General features: G+C 43.3%; 1 protein-coding gene across 3 annotated transcripts; it reads left to right on the top strand.

The window, feature by feature from the left end:
* Nucleotides 1-15: 15 nt before the first annotated feature.
* On the top strand, nucleotides 16-25,025 carry NUP188 (nucleoporin 188). 3 transcript variants are annotated; one of them, XM_079323956.1, is made up of 44 exons: nucleotides 16-82; nucleotides 1,879-1,933; nucleotides 2,511-2,584; nucleotides 2,808-2,892; nucleotides 3,495-3,575; nucleotides 3,975-4,019; nucleotides 4,580-4,672; nucleotides 4,769-4,888; nucleotides 5,280-5,491; nucleotides 5,953-6,067; nucleotides 6,293-6,493; nucleotides 7,186-7,275; nucleotides 7,818-7,883; nucleotides 8,429-8,548; nucleotides 9,018-9,144; nucleotides 9,252-9,407; nucleotides 9,774-9,900; nucleotides 10,499-10,586; nucleotides 10,666-10,742; nucleotides 10,897-11,011; nucleotides 11,366-11,486; nucleotides 11,679-11,745; nucleotides 12,149-12,277; nucleotides 12,429-12,562; nucleotides 12,938-13,044; nucleotides 13,851-14,057; nucleotides 14,424-14,593; nucleotides 14,897-14,966; nucleotides 15,592-15,659; nucleotides 16,264-16,459; nucleotides 16,950-17,027; nucleotides 17,353-17,438; nucleotides 17,939-18,084; nucleotides 19,204-19,385; nucleotides 19,740-19,940; nucleotides 20,581-20,673; nucleotides 20,801-20,959; nucleotides 21,151-21,288; nucleotides 21,687-21,761; nucleotides 22,444-22,653; nucleotides 23,304-23,435; nucleotides 23,572-23,642; nucleotides 23,835-23,964; nucleotides 24,139-25,025. In XM_079323956.1, exons 1-44 carry the CDS (start codon nucleotides 57-59, stop codon nucleotides 24,307-24,309), a joined length of 5,214 nt encoding a protein of 1,737 aa, XP_079180082.1. In that variant the 5' UTR covers nucleotides 16-56; the 3' UTR covers nucleotides 24,310-25,025. The 3 variants fall into 3 exon arrangements, with proteins under 3 accessions (XP_079180082.1, XP_079180081.1, XP_079180083.1); XM_079323955.1 differs by having other exon boundaries at nucleotides 12,426-12,562; XM_079323957.1 differs by having other exon boundaries at nucleotides 12,426-12,562; nucleotides 17,340-17,438; nucleotides 17,982-18,084.
* The last annotated feature ends 806 nt before the right edge of the window (nucleotides 25,026-25,831 follow it).

Genomic DNA, 25,831 nt, shown 5'->3' with positions numbered 1-25,831 from the left:
TGATCCCGGCGTGGTGGAGGTAGGCGGGCCCAGGGTCACGTGACAACGGAGCGAAGATGGCGGCGGGCGGGCTGAGCGCGAGGTGCGGGGCCGCGGCCGCTGGGGTGGAGGGATCGCGGAGGCAGCGTGAGAAATGCTCTGCCTCTCGCTGCGGGCGGACCCCGCTTCGCGATACCGGGGGCCGAGAGGGGCCGGCGGGGAGGGGGCGCAGCGCGGGGCCGGGAGGTTTTAACTGCGGCGCGGCGCGCGCCGGGCTGGCCCCGCCCCCGCCTCGCGCGCGCGGTGAGGCCCCGCCCCCCCGGCTGAGGGACGCTCAGGGACCCCCGGCCCAGAGACCGGAGTGAGGAGCGACCCTCGGGCGTGTTGTGGTTATTTGATTCTGCCGCACGGGATCGGAGGCTCGGCAGGACTCCCCGGCAGCCGCGGCTTTGGCGGGGCGGGGGCTCGATCCGCGCTGCCTTGGCGGGGGTTCCCGCTCGGCGCTTCCCTGAGGCGGGCGCGCCGGGGCCGCTGCGCTCCCGCGCGGCTCCTGCAGACGGGCAGCTCACAATAAACACGTGGAGATGTGTAACGGAGGCGGTTCAATGAATCTCTTGGTCAGTGATCGCCTTAGTTCGGTGGTTTCGTTTCTCCAGAGCACTTTTTTTGTCATTAATTATATAACGCTTTTATGTTCTGGAGTTTCCCTAGTGTCTAATTTTTATTAAATTAATGACAGGGAGATTACCTTCCTTAGCTGTCTTGGAGCCTTATTAATGAGAGGACAGCAAACCACAGTCTGTTTTATTCGCGGATGAGGTTGTGAGGGAGAGAAAAGTAGGTGGGTTGGCTTTGCTAGGCTGGAACTCAGATTGGACAATAAGTGAAAGAAACTGTGCTCAAGACAAATGAAAGCACTGATGTGACCTGATCACTAAACTTTTGAATGACTTCTTTTACATTGCTGTTCGATTCTTGGTAAAATTCTTTGCCTTTGGGTGTTCTTTGTGAGCTGGAGAGGTTCATGTCAGAGAAATGCACCCAAATAGTGAGGAATGAACAGGGAGAAATTGTGTTGGTGGGTGTGCTGGAAATAACAGGTGTTGTCTTTCATTAAGTGTCACCACATGTCAGAAGTCACAGATGACTTTCACTGCCACAGTGAGTTATTTTAATAATGTTATGCTAAAAATAAGGCAATGAGTGTTCTTGTGTAGACAGTCTTTGTGTGGGGAGTTGGGGTGTTTAAATCCTTATTTGTAATACTTTGCTAGCAAATCATCTTTGTTTAAATTAAATACTCATTCTGGGAAATGTTTTTTCTCTGAGATATTTTAGGGAGACTTGTTTTGAGTGCATGTGCCAGGGTCAGGATGTGATCTGTAATTCCTTATAGTGCAGGTTGGCTTTTCTACAGACTTCTCAAGCAGAAATGAGAAGCTGAGTGTAAAAGTTCTGGTGTCTGTAAAGAAGGTGCAGTTCATACAGTTTAATGCTCTGCTTAGAATGGAGAATGAAAATGATGGAAGAATTTGTTTGAAGGAGAGCATTCAATGTAACAATAAAATACTGCTCTATGCTTTCATTAAGTTTCTTTGTAGGAGCCTTAAATGTTTAAATAGCAAAATCAAATTGAGCTGGTAACCTGATATCAATGTGAAGCTTTGATATAAATTCACAGATCTTGCTGTGTCAGTTGTCACCCTCTCTGGCTTTTTCCTTGATTTTTTTAGAACATCTAAAACTCATTAGCTGAAAGCTAATGTTCCTTAAATCATTTTGCTCAGATTGCAGTGTCATTTGCTGCAAGTTAATTGCAGGTTTGGAACGTGTAAGTGAAATGGAAGCCTGGAATAACATTCATCATTAATACTCTCCACCTTTTCCTTGTGTTTGCAGGAGCAGCAGAGAATTATGGACAATTCTGCTGGGCAGATCAGCTTTAAGAGAACCAGTAAGTTCATGCCCTGGTGAGCAGATTTGGCCATCACTTATTTGGCTCCATGGCCAAATACATAATTTGTACATTTCTTTGAATATTAGTGAAAATATTTTTTGCTGCTCTTCCTTCTTTCTCAGCGTGTTTTTTGTTCCAATACCTCTGCTACTTTTTTATTCTCCTACTGCTTATTTACAGCTGCCTGGAAGGGTGTGTGGAAAAGGTGATTCCATTTCTGGAGTGGGCACAAGTGCTGCTGCCTGGATTGCCCTGGGGTGTTCATGTGTGGTACAACTGCTGCCTTATTTTGAGGGCTGGAGCCTGTGCTTTCAAGAATGTGCCCAGAGGCTGGGAATCCAAATGTTTCTAAACCCAGGGCATTGCCTCCCTTTCCCCCACCCTCCCTAGGAGCAGGCAGTGCAGCTCACTGCCCTGTTCAGTGCTGCATCTGGAATCACCCTGAGCCACAGCCTCCTGTTCTTACTGCCTCTTTGTGGTGATGGAATTTCTTTGCTTTGCTGAAGTTTAAGAGGTCTAATATTTGGTAATGCACTTTGAGAAGTCTGTTCAGTGGTGTTTGGTTCTGTTTTAGGCCCAGATTGCTGCAGAGCTGAACAAGCACTGGCAGAGGCTGTTGGAGGGACTGTCATACTACAAACCACCAAGGTACAGTCACTGTCTGATTTTAGAAATGAATCTCTAATGAGGAATTTCCTAGTAAGTGAAGAAAGGTTACAGAATATTGTTGTATGAAATATTGAAAGGTTACTGAGGAAAAAGCATATGTTCAGTTTAAACTGATAAAATTGAGAACTTTGAAATTATGCCTATTTAATTCTTTCCTTGAGGTTGCTGCATTTTTGATGACTAAAATTTCTTTTCACTTTAGTACGACTTCAGCAGAAAAAATTAAAGCTGATAAAGATGTAGCTGCTCCACTAAAAGAGTTGGGTCTGAGGGTCAGCAAGTTTTTGGTGAGTGAAGTTGTTCTTGGATTATTTTTTAATCCCTGGAATTAATTGTTATTGGATTCTGGCACTGAAGTAACCTTTGTGATGTTGAGTAGTGACAAACTTAAATGTCCTTTCAGTTCAAAGTAATCTAAAGGATGGTGAAGTGCATGTTGAGGCTCTAGGTTAAACTTCCAAAGTGATGAGTAACTTTGAGATGCTGTGGCTTTCCTGCCAATGGTCTGAACTGGGTGCTTCAGGTCAACTGCTCAGCTAAAAAGCTGATGTCCCTTAAATCAGTTGCCTTGTTTGACAATCCTCTCAGTTTACCAGCAAGGTTCTGTTTCTTTAAGCCAGAAGTTTAGAGTTCAGTGACTGGTGGTACCTTTATTTAAATGGCTGATGCTCCTTTAGCTGAAGTTAAACTGCAACTCAGTGACATTAAAACTTGTCTATTTGGCTTTAAAGAAGTGCTGACTAAAGCATCTGCCTGGTGTGAAAATATTCTTTTGGCATGTTATTTGTTTTGAAGATATGAGCTGCCTGAGTATTTGAAGAGAATCTTACTCTTTAATGAATTCAGTTGACTTTTATTAATTTCAGATAATTTTTTTTGTTTTGTTCAGGGTCTGGATGAAGAGCAGAGTGTGCAGTTGTTACAATCTTATCTTCAAGAGGATTACAGAGGAACAAGAGACTCCCTGAAGGTCCATAGCTCCCATTTATGTTCTATTTATTCCACATCTTTCCTTAATAACACTTGGGTGTTGATGCAAATGTGAGTCCTGGTTTTGATTGGGAGATGGCTTTGTAGGTTTTCTTTTCTGGAGCTGCTTCCAGGCTTATTTCTTCCTTCTTGGATCTCTGCAGCAACTCAGCTCCTCTCTCTGTCACAGGAATACAGGAGAGCTACACATCTGTGAATGAGAGTTGATCTGAGAAATAAATATGTTGTTAAAAATGAGTGTTTTGGCTTTGTGCTTTTGGAATTTATCTTTCCAAATGAACTGGACAGAAAAGTTGTCTTTTATTTGTTCATTCATTTTGTGAACCTGTCAGTAGGTATTTCTCCAGTAGCTATTTATTTTGTTGTATTTTGTTTACAGACAGTTCTTCAGGACGAAAGGCAGAGTCAGGCTCTGATGCTGAAGGTTGGTAATTTTCCATTTGTATTTTCTGTGGAAAGGATCTGTTGGCAGCAAACCTACTTTATTTCTGTGGAAAATCTTGAAATAATTGAAGTGTTCCTTCATATAAAGGATGGCTTAAATTGAGGGATGTGCCTGTAGATTTGAAGAGTGTTAGTAATTGCTACAGAAATTAAATTTTAACATTGATATTAGGGAATTTAGCTGGGCAGATGTACACTGCCTTATTTTCCAAAGCTTGTAGGTTTGTGTGTCACTGTCTGACATGACAAAATTGATGATAATTTCTGGTAGACAGTAATAGGGATGCCTTTTTGCCTTTTCATGTTTTCTCACTGAACAGTGTAATTACAGACCTGTCATTATGGCACTGCTAGACTGGGTTCTGTAACATTAATTAAATGTTATTTTTTTTCCCCCAAGTTCAGATCTGCTCAGTTGAAATTCTGTCTGTAGTAACTCTGTATTCCTGTGGTGAAGGCCTTGGCAGTGGCTGGGAGAGGGAGGTGGCTGGGAGTTGGACACTGTGCCAGGTTGGTATTGATGGCACTTCACATTCCCAGCTCGCTGATTACTACTACGAGGAGAGGATCTGCATCCTGCGCTGCGTCCTCCACCTGCTCACCTACTTCCAGGACGAGAGACACCCTTACACTGTGAGTACAGGACGTGCAGGCTCAACATGGAAGCTGTGGGGTAATTCCCTACTTGTGTGCTTTTGAGAAGTTCATGGACTTGTTGGTTTTTTTCAGGCTCAGTACTTCCAGTGCATTGAAAAGTTGGACAAGGAGCTCGTTCCGAATTACCGCAAACAGTTTGAAGCGCTGTACAAAGCAGAAGCTCCTACATGGGAAACACATGGAAATCTCATGGTATTTTCTTGCTATTATTTATCAAGCTCATAAAGTAATTTATTGTATGTAGTGTATTGGAAAATACATCTGTACAGATGCACTTAAACAGGACATTTCTCCTGTCCAAAAAACATAAAATTTGTTTTCTCTCTAACAGAACATACTTTTGCTCAGAGACAGAGTTTCATGAAACTTCTTGTTTCTTGTGCTAAATCTTGGAGAGCACTGGGCCAGCAGAGCCATTTATGTATAGTTGTTCATGATATTGCTGGACTTAGAGTGGCTTTCCTTGCCATTGACATATGCTGGCTGCACAAGCTGTTGAAATGCCTCCACATTTCTCAGCTTCTGAGTGCTTTGGGTGCCCTGTGAGCTTTGATGTGTGATGGTGGGACTTTCCTTTGTGCAGACAGAACGTCAGGTCTCCCGGTGGTTCGTGCAGTGCCTTCGGGAGCAGTCCATGCTCCTGGAAGTCATCTTCCTCTACTATGCATACTTTGAAATGGCACCTGAGGAGCTCCTGGCATTTGCAAAGATGTTCAAAGAGCAGGGATTTGGCACGAGACAAACCAACAGACATTTGGTAGATGAGAGCATGGATCACCTCGTGGATCGTATTGGGTAAGTCTCAGTTATGTCTATTTGTGAACAGAGTACACAGAGCAAACAATTTTGGGTACAGAGCAAAACAGTTGTTTTTCTCAGGAAAAAAGGCATCTATAATTATGTCTTCCTTGTTTTGTTTGGGCCATGACTTGAAGGGGGAATGAGAATCTTGCCATACATCCTGGTGGCAGAGAGTTACAAAGGTGGAAAAGTAGTCTTCAAATTTCAGTGGCACTTTTTTGTGTGTTCAACCACAAAAGGTAGTTCTGAAGGTTGTAATTTGTCCCATACCAGCATTTCAAGACAAAATTTGGATTATGTGCTGTTCATTTCTTGTAATTTCTTATTGCTTCAAAGAAAGCTGAATAAAGCAAACTGAAGGTTGCTTGTTGACCTCTTATAGTTTAAAAAAACCTCACCTAAATTCTCAAATAAAGTTTCTAACCTACTCGTTTTTATTCTTCTACTGCTTGTAGCTACTTTAGTGCTCTTATTCTGGTGGAAGGCATGGAAATTGACTCTCTCCATGAGCGTGCTTTGGATGACAGGACAGAGGAGCACAAGTTGGCCAACAATCAGCACATCCATCAGGTAAAACCCTGCAGAGTAACCAACCCCTCCTCCAGCCTAACAATACAGAACTTACAGTGATTACCCAGGCACTGCTGTGTCTGTAAGCTTCTGATCCTTGGGCTTGTTGGCCAAGTGTAGAAACTGGCATCCACATACCATGAGAAGGACACAATCAGCTATGTCCTTGTTGAGTATGAGTTACTTTCAGATCTCAGTTATTTTGCTTTTGATTTGTCTGTGCAGGAGATGGACAATCAGCTGCTGCAGTTAGGGGATGTCTCCCATCATGCTCCAGTGCTTTTGGCATGGGCTCTGCTCCGTCACACCATAAACCCAGAGGAGTCCACAAACATCATCAGGAGGATGGGCAGCACTGCTATCCAGCTAAATGTCTTCCAGTATCTGACAAAGCTGCTGCGATCCCTCAGCAGTGGGGGCAAGAATGTGAGTGTCTCCAGTTGTACTTACAAGCCTCTGAAGGTCTAACTGCTCCTGATGTACAGCTGTGATGGGAAGCAGTTGACTGAACCAATGTTCTTTTCAAAGATGCAATAAAGCATGTTCTGTCATCTTAATCTTCTTTCAGTGAGGATCAGAAATCAAGTTAGAACAAAACACTTGTTATGTTCAGAGAATTAAGAAAAGCTTTGTAAACCAAGGAACTGCAGCTCTCTGGAGCAAAATAGACTCCAGTTAATTGAAATTTTTGGTTTGCCTCTATAAGTGTATTTCCATTGTGGATCTTGAGTGTTGGGTGATTAAAGTCTGCACTGTTCTCTGTGTAGGGTTTCATTAGGCAACATGTTCTATTAGGGTAAATGTCTTTGTAGATAGAAGCCAGTGTAAGTAAATCCTTTTGATTCCTAGAAATGTTGAGTGCTTCTTTTTTTTTTTTTTTTCCATTTTGATGCCTGCAAGGCATTTCTAGTGATAATGGTAATGGCAAGACTTCTCCTTTCAGAAATATTTCAGAAATATTTCATGTTAATGTGCAGCTTAACTAATGACTGCTCCCTGTTTTACTGGTATATAAAAACAGGCAGTTACTTGGTGTGTAAAGCAGACTGAGCAGAGTTAAAATGTGTTTGTAATTCACAGTCATTCCCATAACAGCCTTGTGTACTCTTTCTTTGCAGTGTACTGCCAGCACAGCTTGTATGTGTATTTATGGACTTCTTTCCTTTGTCCTGACATCACTGGAATTACATACCTTGGGCAATCAGCAGGTGAGCATCCAAGACACTTTGCATTTGTTACATAATTTGAAGTAACCTGTCATAACTGATGCTAACTGCCTATTAAATTGTAATTCACACTGCAGACATTATGAGACTTAGGTAAACCCAAATGAACGATTTGTTGGTTTTCCTACTGCATTTACACCATGCAAATCTAGCAAACATTTCTACAGACTGGCAGATTAGTAATGAAAGAGCACATTATACATTTGAAATCCTATGGATATGAAATTCATTGTTGATCTGTTATTCTCAAAGGAAGTAATACAAACTCAGTTTCTGAGTTTTACATTTTATAGCCCTCTGCAGATATTGTAGATGTGTTTGTTTTGGCCAGTTCATTGATTATGATGAGCATGGCTTTAGGTTGTGGTCTGGGGGTGGGTGTGTTGGCTGTGTTTTGGCTCCAGGAAGTAGTTACAACTTGGTGGGTAAACATGGAAACTTAAATTCCAATGATGTGGTTGGGACAAAATCCTCCTGTGTAAAGTAGCTTTGATATTTTTTTTCCATCCTATCTTCCTTTGTAGGATATAATTGATGCTGCATGTGAAGTTCTGGCAGCTTCCAGCATTCCTCAGCTCTTCTGGAAGACGGTGAGTGTGTTTGCAACTTGTTTGATCTACCTTGTTTATATCTAAGACCTGATAAAAGATTCCCTTTTAGGAAAGGAATAGGCTAGTTTTATTTAGTGAGTTGGTTTCTAGGAGGGCTTGAGAAGCAAATGTTTATTTACCTCTATCTTTGATTTACTTTTGCCCTTTCCTGCTTTTTAGGTACAGCCTTGGCTTTACACTTGAAAAGGATACTGGAACAAGTTTTAATATAGGTGATAGTTGATAGCAGGGCTGGGGCTGCAAGGATTGAACTAACTGCTGGCAAAAGCATTGTGCTTATTTTTGTTGTCACAGAATTAGGATGATATGTAATGCCTTACAGTCTTACTTCTTGCCTTATACTTGCAGACTGCCTCATGCTTTAGTCTGTGCAAGTGTGATCTCCAGTCACTGGAGTGATACTTTTGTGCATGATTAATGTTAAATGTACAGCTTAAAAAGGAGCTGTAACCTTGTGCTATACTGAGACCCTTTTAGCTCTTCTTTTTAGTAATAAGACATTTGTTTTCTGTTTCCACCACCAGGAACCCACTGCAGGTCTGGGTATTATCCTCGACAGTGTTTGTGGGATGTTCCCCCATCTTCTCACTCCTCTCCTTCAGCTGCTCCAAGCCCTTGTGTCTGATAAATCTACTGCAAAAAAGGTGCAGGATCTCTCTTGGTGTTTGGGAGATGATTTATTTCGAGTCAGGGAAGATGTGATCTGATTCTTCCTTTCCATTACGTGTGCTTATTGCAGTCTTTGTAACAGACATAAGTTTTTGTCTAAGAACAGTGGACAAGGCTCCTTCAGAGTTATTTGCTCTTTCAGGATACTGTTTTCTGGCTTTTAGAAAACTTTTCAACTTTAATGGTTGTTAGATTAAGATGCTAATTTTTTAGGTGGTACTTACCTGATTAATTAGATGAGACTTGTCTGAACATGAGAGCTGTGTAATAATGTTTTAGTAGGGTTGATGTATTAGATACTGTTTTGTATGGAGGTTGATGTATTGATACTGTATTACTTGTACAGGCAAGTAAACCTGCCTGTTCCTGGAAATGACCTGGTTGATAAATGTTTAAGAAGCTCTGGCTCTTTTGGCTGTGTTGTTGAAGCTCTCTCTGATGCAGGTATACAGTTTCCTGGATAAAATGTCCTTCTACATTGAGCTGTACAAGCACAAACCTCCAGATGTGATCTCCCATGAGGATGGCACACTGTGGCGAAGACAGGCTCCAAAGCTTCTCTATCCTCTCGGTAAGGAAACTGCTGAAATGCTTTGGGGAATTCATCTCTTTCTTTACCTGGCTTCTAACTCAAGGGTAAATTTGTGACTTTGTTTCACCTGCTTCTTCAATCTTCAGGACTAGGTCAAACAAATCTACGGATACCTCAGGGAACAGTGGGCCAAGTGATGCTGGATGATCGCGCTTACTTGGTACGGTGGGAGTATTCCTACAGCAGCTGGACTCTGTTCACCTGTGAGATTGAGATGCTGCTCCATGTTGTGTCAACAGCAGGTGAGACAGGCTGGGAGTGTAAAAGAGAAGAAATAATTATTAATTGGTGTCAGTTTGAGGTTAGTAATAGTACTGAACAGCTCTGAGTACTTTTTGAAAGAGCATGGGATGCTTTCTTAGAAACCTGCTAGTGATGATTTATTATTATTCTGTGAAATTCACTGCAAAAGGCTAAGAGCATGTAGTCAAATGAGATACACTTTAGATGAGGGAAAAGTTGAGATAGATAAACAAATGACTTTTTTTAATGGGAGATGGATGGTTTTGAATCATGTAGATATGTGGTAAGATAAATGTGCATTGTTCCAGGCTTGATTACTGCTGAAGTATGATTTTGCATTCTAATGTTTGATTTTCTTTACCCAGATGTGATTCAGCATTGCCAGAGGGTCAAGCCCATAATTGATCTGGTTCATAAAGTCATCAGCACAGATGTATCAATAGCAGATTGTCTTCTGCCAATCACATCACGAATCTACATGCTCCTGCAGAGGTGGGTCACTGACAGCAGAGGTACCTATGAGGTACCTGCAAGGATAGCTGATTCCTTATTTTGCCAAGAGCTTTACAAGATGTGTGTCAGTGCTTGAATTCCCCAAGACTGGTGTTCAGCTCTCAAAATTGTTCTGGTTACACAGAGGTTAATGTTTTGATGCAGTAGAATGGCACCTCTTCTACTTCTTTCTTCTACTACACCAAAGGTGTGCAATTCTATCCCTTTAAAGGCAACTTTGATTAGTAGCTATATTTACATAAAAGGGGGATAAAACAGCATTAGAGCAGTAAGTCACTTAAAACAGTTGTACTTATTAACTCCTCCCAGAGTTAACTGCCTGGGAATTGATGTTCAGCTGTATAATTATTGTTTGCTGTCTTGCCAGCCTTGCTCTGGCAGTAAATTGATCTGACTCAAGTGTGAGGGGGAGGTGGCAAGTCTAGACTGAAAGTGCAGGCTCTGATGTCTGTATTTATCTGCTTAAATTTTATATATGTGTACTTCAGTGAGAGGGAAGGAAGCTTTTTGATTAAAAAGCCAGACTAGACCACAGGTGGCAGTGCTTTTTTTCATGCATGCTGTTTCTCTTTTGTAGGCTAACAACTGTAATCTCTCCCCCTGTGGATGTTATTGCTTCTTGTGTCAATTGCTTGACAGTCCTGGCTGCTCGGATGCCAGCCAAGGTGAGGAAAGGACCTGCTGGTGAGAACTAGTACATTTATATGTAAATGAGAAGGAGTATCTGTACCTGTTCTCTTGCAGGTTTGGACTGACCTTCACCACACGGGCTTCTTGCCATTTGTTGCCAATCCACTGTCCAGTATGAATCACATGATTAGGTATCCATGTTCCCCACCCCTTTTTTTTTTTTTTTTTTTGCCTAACCAGTTCAAAAAATACAATAAGAACTTTTTGCCAGTATGCAATCTCTGCACCTGGTATCTCTCACTCATGTCAGAATTCATGTGATGAACTCTCTTGCTCATTTCACAGTGCAGAGGGAATGAATGCTGGGGGCTATGGAAACCTATTGATGAGCATGGAACAGCCCCAAGGCGAGTACAGTGTTACCATCTCCTTCCTGAACCTGGTAACAACTCTGGTCCGGGTGAGTGCTTCTGGAGTGCTCTGATGTGACACCAGCTCTGAGCTGTTAGGATTGAGAAGTGAAAGTGATCTCAGCCATGTCTGAGATCAGTCTCTGTGCAGCAGGGCTCTTTTAGTAATCTTTGCTTGACTCTCCCTTCTGCACTGCTCTTTGTGCTTTCTCTGATCTTGGTCTTACAAAAAAACCCAAAACATTTTGACTTGTCTCAAATGACCACAAAAGACTAGAAATTGTTTGTAAATCTGTGTCCCCATGTTCCGTAGTTTTCTCACACTTCAAAAACAATAAGGAATATTTTCCTCCAAAAGTTTTCTTCTACCCCTCCTGGTTAAATAACATTTCTCTTTCTCCTAGGGACAACTTGGTAGCACCCAGAGCCAAGGCCTGGTGCCCTGCATCATGTTTGTTCTGAAGGAAATGTTACCAAATTACCATAAATGGAGATACAACTCTCATGGAGTGAGAGAGAAAATCGGTAAGGATGTTAAAAGGGGGAGTATGAAGGGAAGAGAATAAAAAGGTTCACCTGCCTTCTTTTCTCTAGCAGCCATTTGGGATTTGCACTGTCCATCTCCTGATATTGTTAGATGCTGTGATTTGTTGGAAAATATTAGGAATGAGGCAAAAGTTTTCAACAACTAAGTAGTCCATTTCATCTCTCTTTTAGGGTGCCTGATTCTGCAGCTGATCCATGCTATACTGAACTTATGCCCTGAAATGGATCCTCGCAGCAGGTAAGACAGGTGAGAGGTGGTTTACAGTGCAGGAATCACTTTCATTTTGTTTCAGTTTTTGAATTCAAATGTCTAGGAGGGAGCTGGCATAGCTGTGTAGTGTTGGTTTCAGCTCTGCTGCATTACTGAGTACAGGAAGGGTAGCAAAATATTAGGGACAGAGCAAATCACATTGGTTTCTATAACTTTGGGTTAAAAAAAAAAAAAAAAAGAAAAGAGTACATAGATCTGGGACAGACTGCCATCCACTTTCCCATTTGGTGTACTCTGGTGAAAGTAGAAGGAAGAGTAAAGTGTCAGTGGGGGTGTTGAAATGAGGAGGTTACTTTGTGGTAGTTTTCTAAGTACAGTGTGGCAAAGTGTCACAGATGTTCCTGGTGACACTGTCCTGTGTTTGTCACAGCAATGCCCCCAGCCTGCAGTCCTTGTGCATCTTCAGCCTGGCCAACACGGAGGCAGGGCAAGCTGTCATTAACATCATGGGAATTGGGGTGGACACCATTGACATGGTGATGGCCTCCCAGTGCAGCAGGTGAGTGGGGTGTGGCCGTTTGGGCAGCTGCTGTGTGCTGGTTCTGAGGGAAAATGTCTTGTAACTCTGATGGAGTTTCCTCTTTGAACATAGTGCAAATAATAAATGGTTGTGAGCACAGTTCCTTACTTTGGTTTCTCTCTGGAAGCAGTGATGAGTCCCAAGGCCAAGGGCAGCTGCTGATCCAGACAGTTAAGCTGGCGTTCTCCGTCACCAACAACGTCATCCGGCTGAAGCCCCCGAGCAGTGTGGTGTCTCCCCTGGAGCAGGCCCTCACTCAGCATGGTGGGTGCTGCTCCCTGGGGCAGCCTGGCAGCTCTGCCTCTGGGTCATCTGCAAATAGCTCTGTGTGTCTCATCACAAACACTGGTTAAGGTTTCCAGGTTGCTACTGATGGGAGAAGGCCTTTTCTCCCTCCTCTAAGGCATTCTTCCCCTTGGGAGCACTTTTAAAGGATTAATCAAACATGGCTTATTGTTTGCTGCTTTGTAATGAGATTAGTGTAATTACAGAATATACTGTTAATACCTCTGGCTGGTCCCATACCATGTTCTTTTGGGAGACCAACTTAGTTCTCATCTTCTGCTGTGCCAATCATTATTTGATAAATAGTTACATCTTGTTGTTTCTTTTCTTTGATAATATTTGTGTTCTCTCCAGGTGCTCATGGAAACAACCTTATTGCTGTCCTGGCCAAATACATCTACCACAAGCATGACCCTGCACTTCCACGCCTGGCCATCCAGCTGCTCAAACGACTGGCCACTGTAAGATGAGACACACACCAGTGCTCCTTTGCTTCTCTCCTTGTGACTATTCCACTACTGAAGTTTTTTCAAATAATTTCCTCAGGCTTTTTTGTATCAAGGAGCTTAGTGCAAGTCAGTTAAAGCAGGGTGGACTGACAGCTGTAAGTTAGGGCACATGAAAAATCATCTAAAGGACCCTTTAGTTTTTGATTGTGATCTTCTGCTGTTCTAGAAGTCACTCAGCACTTACTGAGAGGCATCCCATGAGTGAGGTTTTCTCTGCAAAGTATTTGCACTTCCAGTTGTTCTCTTCCCAATTTCTGGGCAACTTTCTCAAGTCACTGTTAAATACAATTCCTAGACCTTCCTACCTGGAATTTTACCATCTTACTGAGAAGAGTATCCCATTTAAGTTTTTATTGGGACCTTTCAACTTTTAGACGTCTGGACTTAGTAAATTTAGACTTTAGACTTACGAAGCCTTTTACACTTACTCTTTTTGTTTGCTAAATGTCTGAATATTTGTAGCTTTCTTAAAGCATATAAATCCAGAGATGGGCTTATTTATGTCAAGAAATATAATTACAAAACTGCTTTTTTTCTTTTCTATTTCTTTTGTAACCTTTGAGAAATAAATGAGGATAGAGTAGAATTGCTCAAGAGGAAAATTTGGATCACTTCTTCCTGCTTAATGACAACTTATTTTCTTAGGTTCACAGATTCAATATCAAATATTTCTGAGTTTCAATACAATCACATTTTATGTAGAATTAAGCATTCTGTACATGTTTTTTTTTCCCTCTGGTGTTTGTTTCCATGGGCAGGTTGCTCCCATGTCTGTCTATGCCTGCCTGGGCAGCGATGCTGCTGCCATCCGCGACGCCTTCCTCACCCACCTGCAGAGCAAGATCGAGGACATGCGCATCAAGGTCATGATCCTGGAGTTCCTCACAGTTGCAGTGGAGACACAGCCTGGGCTCATTGAGCTCTTCCTGAACTTGGAAGTGAAGGATGGCAGTGATGGATCAAAGGTACAGTAGCAGATACTTTGTTGAGAACTCAGTTCTTGTTTGTAACCTGATGTACTTAATGTAAAGATAAATGCAGGTTGTACTTGTATTTAATGGATGTGGTGCTATCCCAGTTTCACTTTTCCCTGTAACCAAAGAGAAATTTCCCCAATATTTCAAGGCAGATACTGAGTTAGCAACAGAACATCTATTAAAGGCCAAGGGTGCTTGTCAATTGCTCTCTTCACTCCATCTGCTGTTCTTTAAGTGCCCTTAAAACACTCCATGATACGCTGACAGTGAGAAAGCTAAAGACTTGGCTACAATGGACAGTATAATTCTCCAGCATTACAACCACTTGTAACCTCTTGTCTCTTTTTGCTTTAGGAATTCAGCTTGGGGGAGTGGAGCTGCCTCCAAGTGGTGTTAGAGCTGATTGACTCCAAGCAGCAGGAGAGGTACTGGTGCCCTCCCCTCCTGCACCGCGCTGCCATCGCCTTCCTGCACGCCCTGTGGCAGGACCGCCGTGACAGCGCCATGCTCGTGCTGAGGACAAAGTGAGTTGGTGTTCCTCCACAAAGCATTTTCCTTCCTTTTCTCCAAAACACTCTTTCTGTGGTTTATCTGACTTTTTAGGGACTTTTGTATCTTAGTCAGTGTGTGGTGAGGGTATGCAGCTTGTGGGCTTTGAGTGTCAAAGATGAGAAGCCCTGGTGCGTCAGTTCAGTTTCTTTTATACAAAGCTAAATAAACTTGTATTTACCAAAGCATATATTCTACAAAGTTTGGAACACTCAAAATGCTGCTAGGCACGTGGCATGAGAGAAATAACTGATAATACTTCTGTTTGTGTTTTTTAGGCCAAAGTTTTGGGAAAATTTAACTAATCCTCTCTTTGGGACCCTTCCTCCGCCTTCCGAATCATCAGAGGTGAGTTACATCCAAACAAAATTCAGGGATTTATGGACTTCTCAGGAAAGGTTTTTAAGTGATGTGTGTGGCTGTTCCTTCTGCTTGCAGCTTCCTTAAAGGAGCTGTGACCAAGTGGGTTAAGCACAGGCAGGAGATGAAGTGAATGCTGTGTGGGTTTTCAGAGCCTGGGCAGCCATGAAATTCTCTGCTACATATTCGTATATAGAACAAAAATAGCTGTGTGGCAGCTCTGATAACACTGTAGAAGGTCTGCTCTCTGAAATGTATCCATACTGTGGGCTCAGGCTGTCTAGATCATGGAGGAATTGTTTAGGTTCTTGTTCTTCCTTTCTATGCAAGTTTTTCCCTTAATTCTGTGAAGGAGACCCTCCCTTCTGTGGTCTCACTCAAGAGTTTGAACTCTGAGCACAGTATTCTGTCCTTATTGTCACCAGTCTGTGATCAAAATTACATAAGTATTGCTACTGTGGGAGAAATAAGTCTCTTGCACTCCTGCAGAATTGGAGTATCAGCCATTCCAAGTGCATGGGTAGGGATAAATTAGAATTTCACTTACCTTGTTGGAGCTCAGATTTTGATTTTTTTTTTTTTTTTGGTTGCCTGGGCTTTTTTGTCTTCATAGCTCAGTGTCTTGGACACCTGTGCCTTAATAATGAAAATCATCTGCTTGGAGATCTACTATGTTGTCAAGTGAGTCTTTGGTAGTCTTTCCTTCATCCCTGTATTTTTTAGTTATCTAAACTGTGTGTTAACTCTTGATGCACCATATGGGCTTTGATGGGCAAAGCACATGTAATCCTGTGAAAATCTGGGAGTGATTCATGAATGCATTACATTGATTTGAGATTCTTGCCATCACTAATTGCAGAAAAGTACTAAAATTCTTCTTTAGGTGAGAATGTATCAATATTTTCCTTGTATCCTGCAATAAGAATATACAGTATTTATTAAAACTAATTGTCAACTAAGCCAAGTAAACTTGTAGTGATTGAATAATTTTTAGTAGTTTTATCCCATTTGATTTGCTTTCCTGAAAATAACAGCTGTTTCATATTTTGAAAAGTCAGGATCAACTAAAATCTGTGTTTAAAAAAAAAAAAAGTTATAGATTTTCTTCAGGGATCATGTTTTTCCTTCATATATGATGCAAAAAGTGGGATTCCCTGCACAGATCAAATATGTGGAATAACCTTCACTAAGCTGTGTCCTTGACTTTCCTCCCTGAATCTCAGAAGAAGTACATTTTCTCACCCAAGAATAAATGAAGATAACTTCTCCTCTTGATTTTGCTCAGGGGCTCTCTGGATCAGTCCCTGAAAGACACACTGAAGAATTTCTCCAGCAAGAAGCGCTTTGCCTACTGGTCAGAGTACGTGAAGTCACTGGCACAGCACGTGGCAGAGACTGAGGGCTCCAGCTGTGCCTCTGTCACCGAGTACCAAATGCTCATCTCAGCCTGGAGGATGCTGCTCATCATCTCCACGAGCCATGTGAGGGCTGCCTCTTATCTTGCACGAGTCTGAAATGAACATTTTGAATGATGCAATGTCAGTGGCTTCCTAGGGCTAGCTAAGCAGAATTCACTGATTTTTTTTTTTCTTTCAATTTTGTTGTGTGTGTGAACACAGTACAGGTTGGCATGAGCATTGTGCAAGAGGTTAGAGTGGGTGATGTTTTGCTGTTTGATCAAAATTAGCAGAGGAGGGAGATAGTAAATATTTTTTAGAGGGTTTCTAAGTAATTCTGTAATCCTGACAAGCTTTTCCTGTGTCAAGTGAGGCAGAGATGCACTGTTAAGCAGTTAGTCATTGCCAGCTTCTGTTCAATGTTAATGTAGAACTAAAGGGATTTCTGTAAAACTCAGCAGCTATAATGTTGATGGATACTTAAAGTAACAAATTAAAATAGTAAACTGATTTTAGGCTGCTTAGAAGAGGGACCTTTTGTTGTGCTGACTGATCTTTATCTTTGTTGTTTTAGGCTGATATCATGCATCTGACTGATCCTGCAGTTCATCAGCAGTTGTTTCTGGATGTGCTTAATGGCACCAAAGTTTTGGTAGGTGTTGCTTCCTATCAGTTCTTTCCTTTCCTAATTGCTTATCTTCTTTGCACTTTGCATTATTTCTTCAGATGCTTGTAATCATAGGGTTTTTTAGATAGGCTGAAACAGTCTCTCACCATGAACTGATGAACTGCTTAAATCTTTATTTTGTATCTGTCGTTCTTGTCACTAAATGACCCTGTGAGGGTCCTGGCTCTGGTCCCTCAGCTCTGCTGAAGAACAAACTTGGTCATTTGGTATTGGTGCTTGGGCTGAGCATTTCTGAAGTGTTTTTACATGTGACTGTTCCAGCTGTAACTCTTACAGTGTTTCTCCTTAGCTCCAAGTTTCCATGTCAGTGCCCTGTCTGCAGCTGGGGTCTATGCTGTGTACCCTTCTTCTGATCCTGCTCAAGCAGTGGAAAAGGTAGGTATTTTGTTTGCATAATTATTAGTCACTCCTAGAAATAAAACTTGGGAGATAATTTTTAAATAAAAATTTGGGAGATTATGTTGAAGTGTTTTGCTCTAGTGAGAATCCCTTAGTGATTTGGGGAGAAAACTGAAGCCTTATCATTGAATTCTCTTTTGGGATGTCAAATGTCTCTTGGCTGTTGCTGAAATGGTGAGAAATCTCTGGTAGCAATACAGTTTATTTGGTTTCCTGCTTGCTGGTGAAAAGTAGCACAAGAGCCTTTGTGATAGTTAGTCCTGCTTTCTCACTCTGATTCTCACAATGAAGGGAAAATGCATTCTCTCATTCTCTGGAATGTCTTTAGTGAGATCCAGGTGGTGACTTAAAGTTTACTTTGAAGAACTGCTTTTATTTTTGGGGGTCATATAACTATGATCCACACAGCTCATTCAAGCCAATATATTTTTGAGGGATCTTGTCTAATCTGAAGAGCTCTCCCTTTTTGTTGTCAGCGAGTTGAGTTCTGTGGATAAAATCATAAACTCCTTGACGCAGATTCTGGAGGGAGTACTACAGGCAGATCAGCAGATGATGGAGAAAACCAAAGCCAAAGTGTTCTCAGCTCTTATCACTGTTCTACAAATGAAGGAGATGAAAGGTGAGGTGGTGCATGTGCAGGTGTTGAGGTGCCAGGGCTGAACATACCTTACACCCAGCAAGTGCAAGATGAGCACATGGTGCTGGTATTAGTGCAGGGTGCTGAGTGTAGTCACCAGCCCGTGGCACTTCTCTCCTTTTTTTTTTTTTTTTTTTTTTTTTCCTTTCTTTAGCTAGTTTTGGAAAGAGGTGAGGTTTATCATTCATTCACTCTGTGTCCATGTCTCCCTTTCTCTTGTCTTCCCCTGACAATAACCTGTGTTTGATCAGTTTGGTTCCCATGTGTTCTTGGAAGCAGCTCAGTGAATGTGTAAGTCAGGCTCTGTGAGTGACAGTAGAACTGAGATTCTGACATGGATTTCTAGTTAGAGGTGACAAAAGACCCAAGAAAGGGTACATTTTGGTACAAACCACAGAAACCAGTCTGGTCATTACTCCTGTCCCTTGTGGGGCATCTGGCATTGCAGTAGCACTTGAAGACCTTCAGTGGAATCTGGGCAGTATTTCTCCATGCAGCACATACAAAGGCAGCTGTGATTAAAAGTGTGTCAGGTTATTTTTCTGTGTTCCTTGTTCCATTGCTTTCGTTCTGCAAACCTGCATGTTTTGAAAAATAAATAGAAAGTGGAGGGTTGGTTTGATTTTAATTATTTTCTTTGCTGTTGAATTTGAGTTTCTAGTCATGCTGGTAAAAGGTGGGGTGATTTATTATAATGGTTTTGATAAGAATGTAGTATTTATATGGATTCACAGATGATAGACTGCACCCAATCTGCATAGGCTGATACCTGCTGAAGCCTGGAGCAGTGGATGGGAATTGCTGTGGTGGAATAATCTGTCCATAGTAGTGCTTGATTTGTGTTTTAATATGTCATGAGTTTATATGACTTTGTATGACAAAAATGACATGTTTTTGTTATCAAGATGAATATAATCCCTTAATATATCCTCCTAGACGTAAGCATCATAGTTACAGCTCCTCATGCTGTTTTGTAGGTTTTGAAATGAGAAGAGAATAAATGCTAATTCCAAGAAATGTGGCTCAGTGATGTTACCAGTTAAACTGGAAAGCTGAGTACAAGGACTGTGTGTTAACTGCTGCCTGTTGTGTGTGTCACAGTGAATGACATCCCCCAGTACCCCCAGCTGGTGCTCAGTGTGTGTGAGACTCTCCAGGATGAGGTGATTGCACTTTTGGACCAGACTCGGCACAGCCTGACCCTGGGAGATGCTGCAGATGACAAGGACAGCATGGAGACCGATGATGCCTCCCGAGCCAAGCACAAGGACCAGCGAGATGGGGTAAAGGAGCTGTTCCTCTGCTCTGCAGTCTTCTCTTCTCTCTAGACAAAAGTTTCATGGTGCTTGGAAGGACTTTCCCTTGTAGCCTTCAAAGGAAGTTTCAGCAGTTTCTGTTCCAGAATTACTCAATGTTTTCGTGGCTCACATCACTCTGGGAAGTTGGTTGTTGCTGCCTCTTCTTCAGATATATCCTAAAAAACATTGTCAGGAGTGCTAATGCAGCCAAGAGGTGAACAGAGAATAATGTGAAGGATACCAAGAGCCTTCTTTTGTGATTCTGAGAATGATTGAACTTTAAGTTGAGATTTGTCTTGGTACAGCCCTGTACCTACCTACCTTTCCTTGTCATTGCAGGTGTGTGTTCTAGGTCTGCACCTGGCTAAGGAGCTCTGTGAAGTGGATGAAGATGGAGACTACTGGCTGCAGATTACTAGGAAAGTCCCTGTGCTTCCTACCATCTTTGCTGCACTGGAGATCAGCCTAAGAGTTAAACAAAACCTTCACTTCACAGAGGCCTCGTTACATTTGCTGCTGACCTTAGCAAGGACTCAGCAGGTGAGAGATGCAGACAAGTGAGAGCACATAGCTGTACACTTTAAATAAGAAAAGTCTGTCTCATTTTTTATCTCATTATCCTGTCTGTGATGCAGCTGAAGGATGAGATGTAGATAAAGGGGTATTTTTTGGAGGCTGGCAAGCAGCAGGTCCTGTATGTACCCATGCTTAGTGTGCTTTGTTCCATGGTGGGATGTGTGGGAAAAGCTGAGCCAGCCAGGCAGACCTATAATTTAGAGCAGGCACTTTCCCTGAATGCATTCTGCAATGCAAATACCCCCTTGTTAAACCAGCATTGAGTGTTGGAACCTGCTTCTTTATTAGTTTTAATAAAGTGTTACTTATATATTAAAAATTCAACTTGTGTGGGGCTTTAGGTGAAAACAAGGTTGTTCCAAAGCCCTTTGTAAAGATTATGTACATTCCAGAGCAGGTGATAAATAGAATTCTGAATATAGGTATACAGGTTTGATTTTGCTTTTCTTGATGTTGAACTTCTAACAACACAGAGGTGTGTGTAGATGACAGTTCTGTAAAAGGGTGGTGGTAGGTGCAGAGGACATAAATATCTACTGCATCACAAGTGTCTTCAGCCTCAGAGAGCAGAGGCACAGATTCCAGCAGCTGTCTGTTCTTGTAGGGAGCAGCAGCAATGGCTGGAGCTGGTGTCACCCAGAGTGTCTGCCTGCCCCTCCTGAGCGTGTACCAGCTCAGCACAAATGGAGCCATTCAGGTGGGTGCTGCTTCCTTCATCCCAGCTGGGAATGCACCCTGAGAGCTTCCCATGACCTCACAGGTTGTGGCTGGAGACTGCCAGAATGAGGGAAAAAATGGCTTATTTTTGTTTATGATTTGTTCAGACATCTGCTTCATCTCGGAAGTCGCTGGATGCCCCCTCCTGGCCCGGCGTCTATCGGCTCTCCATGTCCCTGATGGAAAGGCTTCTCAAAACACTGAGATACAACTTCCTGACAGAAGCACTGGACTTTGTGGGTGTCCATCAGGAGAGGATCCTTCAGGTGTGCCACAAACTGCCTCTGTGCTTCACTTGGTTCCTCTGACTCCAAATGAGTTAGAAAGGGCAGAAACACTGAAAAGTCACTCCTGCCTTGGGAAAGGTTACAGTGGAAATAACAGAGAGGAGTTTGGGATGTTGTCCCATCTGTCCCTTATCTGTCATGGCTCTGATTTACTTCTCTCTCCTTCCCAGTGCCTGAATGCAGTACGGACTGTGCAGAGCTTGGCCTGTCTGGAAGAGGCTGATCACACTGTTGGCTTCATTCTGCAGCTCTCAAATTTCACAAAGGAGTGGCATTTCCACCTGCCACAGCTTATGAGGGACATGCAGGTAGGAATCAGATATTGCTGTGGATAATACATTGCCTTGGAGTGCAGGGATTTGGTTGTTTTGAGAGAAAATGGCACTATATCACTTTCTTATTACCACTCCTTTAATGAAATTACAGCTGAGGTTATTTAACTCCCTATTCTGTCAATACCTTGTCTTGAGTGAGGAGATATAACTGTTGGGAGAGAGAAGTGGTAGCTTGGAAAAGTAAATTGGGGAATTCATTGACTTACTTTCAGTTCTTAGTGCCAGGTGATTTCAAGAAAATACTGGGAAATTAATGTGTGGATCCTTTATGATCACAGTACTATGTTTGAATTTTCTGACTTGCAGCAGTGGCAGCTAATAGACAGGGTTTGAGCTTTTATGAGATTTCTCCCTGACTCTGTTTCTTTCAGGTGAATCTGTGCTACCTGTGCCAGGCCTGTACCTCCCTCCTGCACAGCCGTAAAATGCTCCAGCACTATCTGCAGGTGAGGATCCTACACCAAACTTCAGGTTAAGTGTTGCATGACCCTGTTAGAAGGGAGCATTATTCATTATTAAGGGTCTTGGATATTGAATGGATTATTGATAATCCTCATGGTGATTATTGACACCCATCAACAGTTAGGATTTGCATTTCTTCACAGCAAAAACAAAATTTGCAGAGAGTAGTCTTGGACTCTGAAAACCTTTGGACTGTGTAAAGCCAGTCCTAGATAACCAGCAGCCTGTGCTGAATGGTCTCTTGTCATAAAGAGGCTGCATTGCTGTAGGACTCTGGAGTGCCATTAATTAAGCCACTGTTGTCCTGGTGTCCTTGATTTGATTTAATTTGTTAAAGGGAGGTAGTTCTTGTTCATGGGACATCTTTAGATGCACGAAGTGGAGATGATGCATTGCTGCTGCAGTGTTCCTTCAGCATGGCTCAGGCTTGGTGTGTTGATCATTCTTTTTCCTGAGTGTGGAATCTAAACAGCCTCTGCAGCTGCCTCCCTGCAATGCAGTGTCTTCCCAGCCCACACCAACTGTAGATTCTCAGCAAGTGACAGACTTTGGGTGCCTTATTTCCTCATTCTCTTTGTTCCCAATGTATTTTTTTTCTCAAAGCATTTGTCTTAGTGCAAAATAATTATACCTGTATTCAAGACTTTCTCTCCTCTTTCCCCACAGGCAAAAAATGGTGATTCCCTTCCATCCAGCGTGACTCCCCGGGTGCAGCGGAATCCTCAGGCCTCCTCCAAACACCCCAGCCCTGAGTCAGAGGCAGCAGAGCAGAAGGCCCTGCTGACAGTGCAGTACAGCCTCCTCAAAATCCTCAGCAAGTCTCTTGCTGCCCTGCGCCATTTCACCCCTGATGTCTGCCAGATCCTCCTTGACCAGGTGGGCTCTCCAGAGGGGGCAGTTTCCAGCATCTCCAGGGATATCCTGAGTCTGGGTGTCCTGCTTGATACAGTGACCCCACTGTCTGCTATTCTGCACAGAGCAGGAAGGCAGGAGACAAGGAATTTGCCTTGGCAATCCAGGCACTGCACAGTGTGAAGGGAAAACTTGGCTGAGCTTTTGTGTGATCTCCACAAGGCTGTGTATGTGTGACCTTACTGGAGCAGACAATAACCCAGCTGGTTTGTACCTTCAGTATACCATTCTTCAGGAAAAATCCTCTTGTCATCCTCCCATAGTGCTGTGACCTAATGCCTGGTCTCCAGGTTCAGAAAAGGAAGGTTTATTCCTTGATTCTGTCAGTATTCTGCTGCAAACTGTTAGGTAGGGAATGTCCTGTGCCTCTGGGAGCAGCCAGTACCTTGGTGTGCCAGTGATGGCAGCTGTGTGAGGAGAGCCATGGATCTGGTTGTACAGTGCTGTACAGGACACTTTACTGCTCCAGCTGTCCACCTGAGACTTGGGAAATTATCACAGTGCTTCTATTTCTCCATATAAAAAGCATGATAAGGGACTGGATATTCCTGTTCCTATGGCAACACCATACCCATGGCCTCCAGGGTTTCACTCCTCTTTCTGTTCCTCCATAGTCGCTGGATCTTGCTGAGTACAACGTGCTCTTTGTCTTGAGTTTCACCACACCAGCCTTTGATTCGGATGTTGCACCTTCCTTTGGGACCCTCCTTGCCACAGTCAATGTGGCCCTGAACATGCTGGGAGAGGTACTGGCCCTTTGTGTGTCTGGGAGCACAGCAGTGCAGTGATCCCTGAGTGCTCATTGAACTCATACTCTGAGGAGCTTGAGTAATTCTTTTTTATCTCCTGTCTATAATGCCTGTCTTTTTTTTCCCCTCAAAGATGGATAAGAAGAAAGAACCTTTCCCTCAGGCTGCAGGGCTGAATATGCAAGAGGGAACCAAAACCCTCAAGTAAGTTTCTAGTTACTTGATGTAGTTACAGCCAAGCAGCAGTCCGAGCTCCTCAGATCAGAACTGAAATTTAGAGGCATTTGTGTATCTTTATACATCCCTTGTCCATAAAGTATCCCAATAACTATTTGGCCTGGAAACCAGAGTGTGCTGACCTTTTTGGCTCCTGCTGATTTGTGTTTCCTTGCACAGGTCTCTGCTGATGTTTACAATGGAGAACTGTTTCTACCTGCTCATCTCGCAGGCCGTGCGGTACCTGCGGGACCCGGCCGTGCACCCCCGGGACAAGCAGCGGATGAAGCAGGAGCTCAGCTCGGAGCTGGTGAGCACCCTGTGCTGTTCTCTCACTGCTCAGTGCCTTGTCTGCCCATTTCCCAGCATGGCAGAACAGCCTTGGGCTGCTCATGCTGGCACATTGCTGTGCCACAGCGCTGATTGGGGAAGGGAGAGGGTGTGTGGTGGAAGGAAGCTGATTTGTTACACGCTCTAATTTCAGAGTACGCTGCTCTCCAGCCTGTCCCGTTACTTCCGCCGGGGTGGTCCCTCTTCACCTGCCAGCGGGGTCCTTCCCTCTCCCCAAGGAAAGTCTGCCTCCAAGCTGGGTCCAGAGGGGCAGGAGCCCTTGTTCCAGCTCGTGCAGGCCTTTGTCCGGCACGTGCAGAGATAGATCCTGTCCTGGCCCTGCCTCCCTTGTCAGGACTTGCAGCGGAACAGTTCACGTCCACCACAGAAGGCATCACCTTTGGCAGAGCTGTAATGAGGTCTGGGAAGGGAGGGAGGCCAGGTGTGGGCAGTGGTGTCACCTGAGCAGTGATCCCATGGAACTCTTGCCACCCAGGAGCAGAGTGAATGTAAGGAGAGCCCAGCTGGCTCTCTGTTGACCAGCCCACGTGCACAGTCTGCTCGCTCTGTCTGCCAGAGCATCCTGCCTGAGTACAAGCACTGAACACTCAAAACCTTTATTTTTATAGCTTGTACCTCAGCTGGGGAAGCTGTGGCTGGAAGGAGAGAGGAGATGCTTTCTGCTGGGTATTAACTCTGCTCCTAACACAAGGTGCAGTCTGTGTCTCCTGTGTGGAGTCCAGCTAAGGCACACCCAAGGGATCAGCCAGCAGCAATTCAGAGACCATCTTTCTACTGCTATTTTTGTACTGAATGGTTCAAGGCACGATGGTGTATGTGTGCTCATGCCTTCCCTTCACCCTGCAGTCTGTGTGTTGTGTGTGTTTCTGAAGAGCAAGGCCTCACTTAAGGTTTTTATGTCAAAATTCCATTGCTCCAGTCTTGCAGTTTTTTGTAACTGTGCCCTATTTATACTGATATTAAAACCTTTATATAGACAGAAGCTGTGTTCATGGGTTTGTGTTGGACACAGCAGCATCAGTTTTGGAGTGTTTGGATGTAGTTCTGCTCAGCTGAAGTCCCAGCTAATGCTGAGTGACAATCCAAAGACTGTCTGAAATGACTGTAATTAAAGGCTGATTCCCTGGGTTCCCCAACACCCACTCCCTTTCTCTTACTATCCTGTTGGGGAACTCGTAGGAGGTTTGAAATGAGCAGCACTATAAAATACTCCTCAGGGATGGTTCCCCTGCACATGGTGGTGAGGGCCCTGCACAGGAATCACTGTCTGCAGTGAAGGTGCATCATGTGGTGTAGCTCTAGATCAACAAACTCTTTAAGGTTCTGAGGCTCAGCATGTAGTAAGGACTGTAGGAGAAAGTCTGTGATTATTTCTTAAAATACAGCCTGAAATATAGACTTAGGTAAGAACCCAAATTTCAGTGCAGCTGTGAGCTATTAACCTACCAGTTTTTTTCCTGAATAGACACTTCGTTGACATTAAAAAGGTTCTGGCTGGTAAAGTAATAGTTTTTAAGAGATTAGAGCTAGAAAATGAGATTATCTTGCTTTGAGGTTGTTTGGGCTTTTTTACCTTGTAAGCTTAAGTGCTGGCAATATCCTGGCACATTTGTTTGCTCTAGTGTCATGTGCCCTGAGGGCTTTGGAGAGATTTGAACTGGATGGAGTGAAAGTAGAAGGGAGAGGGGCTTGTGAGGTGGTGTGACAGTCCTAAACCCAATGGTGTTTTGATGGGGCAGCCTGTAACCAGAAACACTTTGTGTCATGGGGAACTGGGTGTGACCCTAGAGAGCTGAAGGTGAACAACTGTGCAGAGAAAGCAAATG

This window comes from Erithacus rubecula, assembly GCF_903797595.1.
Source record: "Erithacus rubecula genome assembly, chromosome: 21".
NCBI classification, from domain to species: domain Eukaryota; kingdom Metazoa; phylum Chordata; class Aves; order Passeriformes; family Muscicapidae; genus Erithacus; species Erithacus rubecula.
Note: the sequence above shows the minus strand (reverse complement) of the source record. Positions and strands in the feature narration are given on the sequence as shown.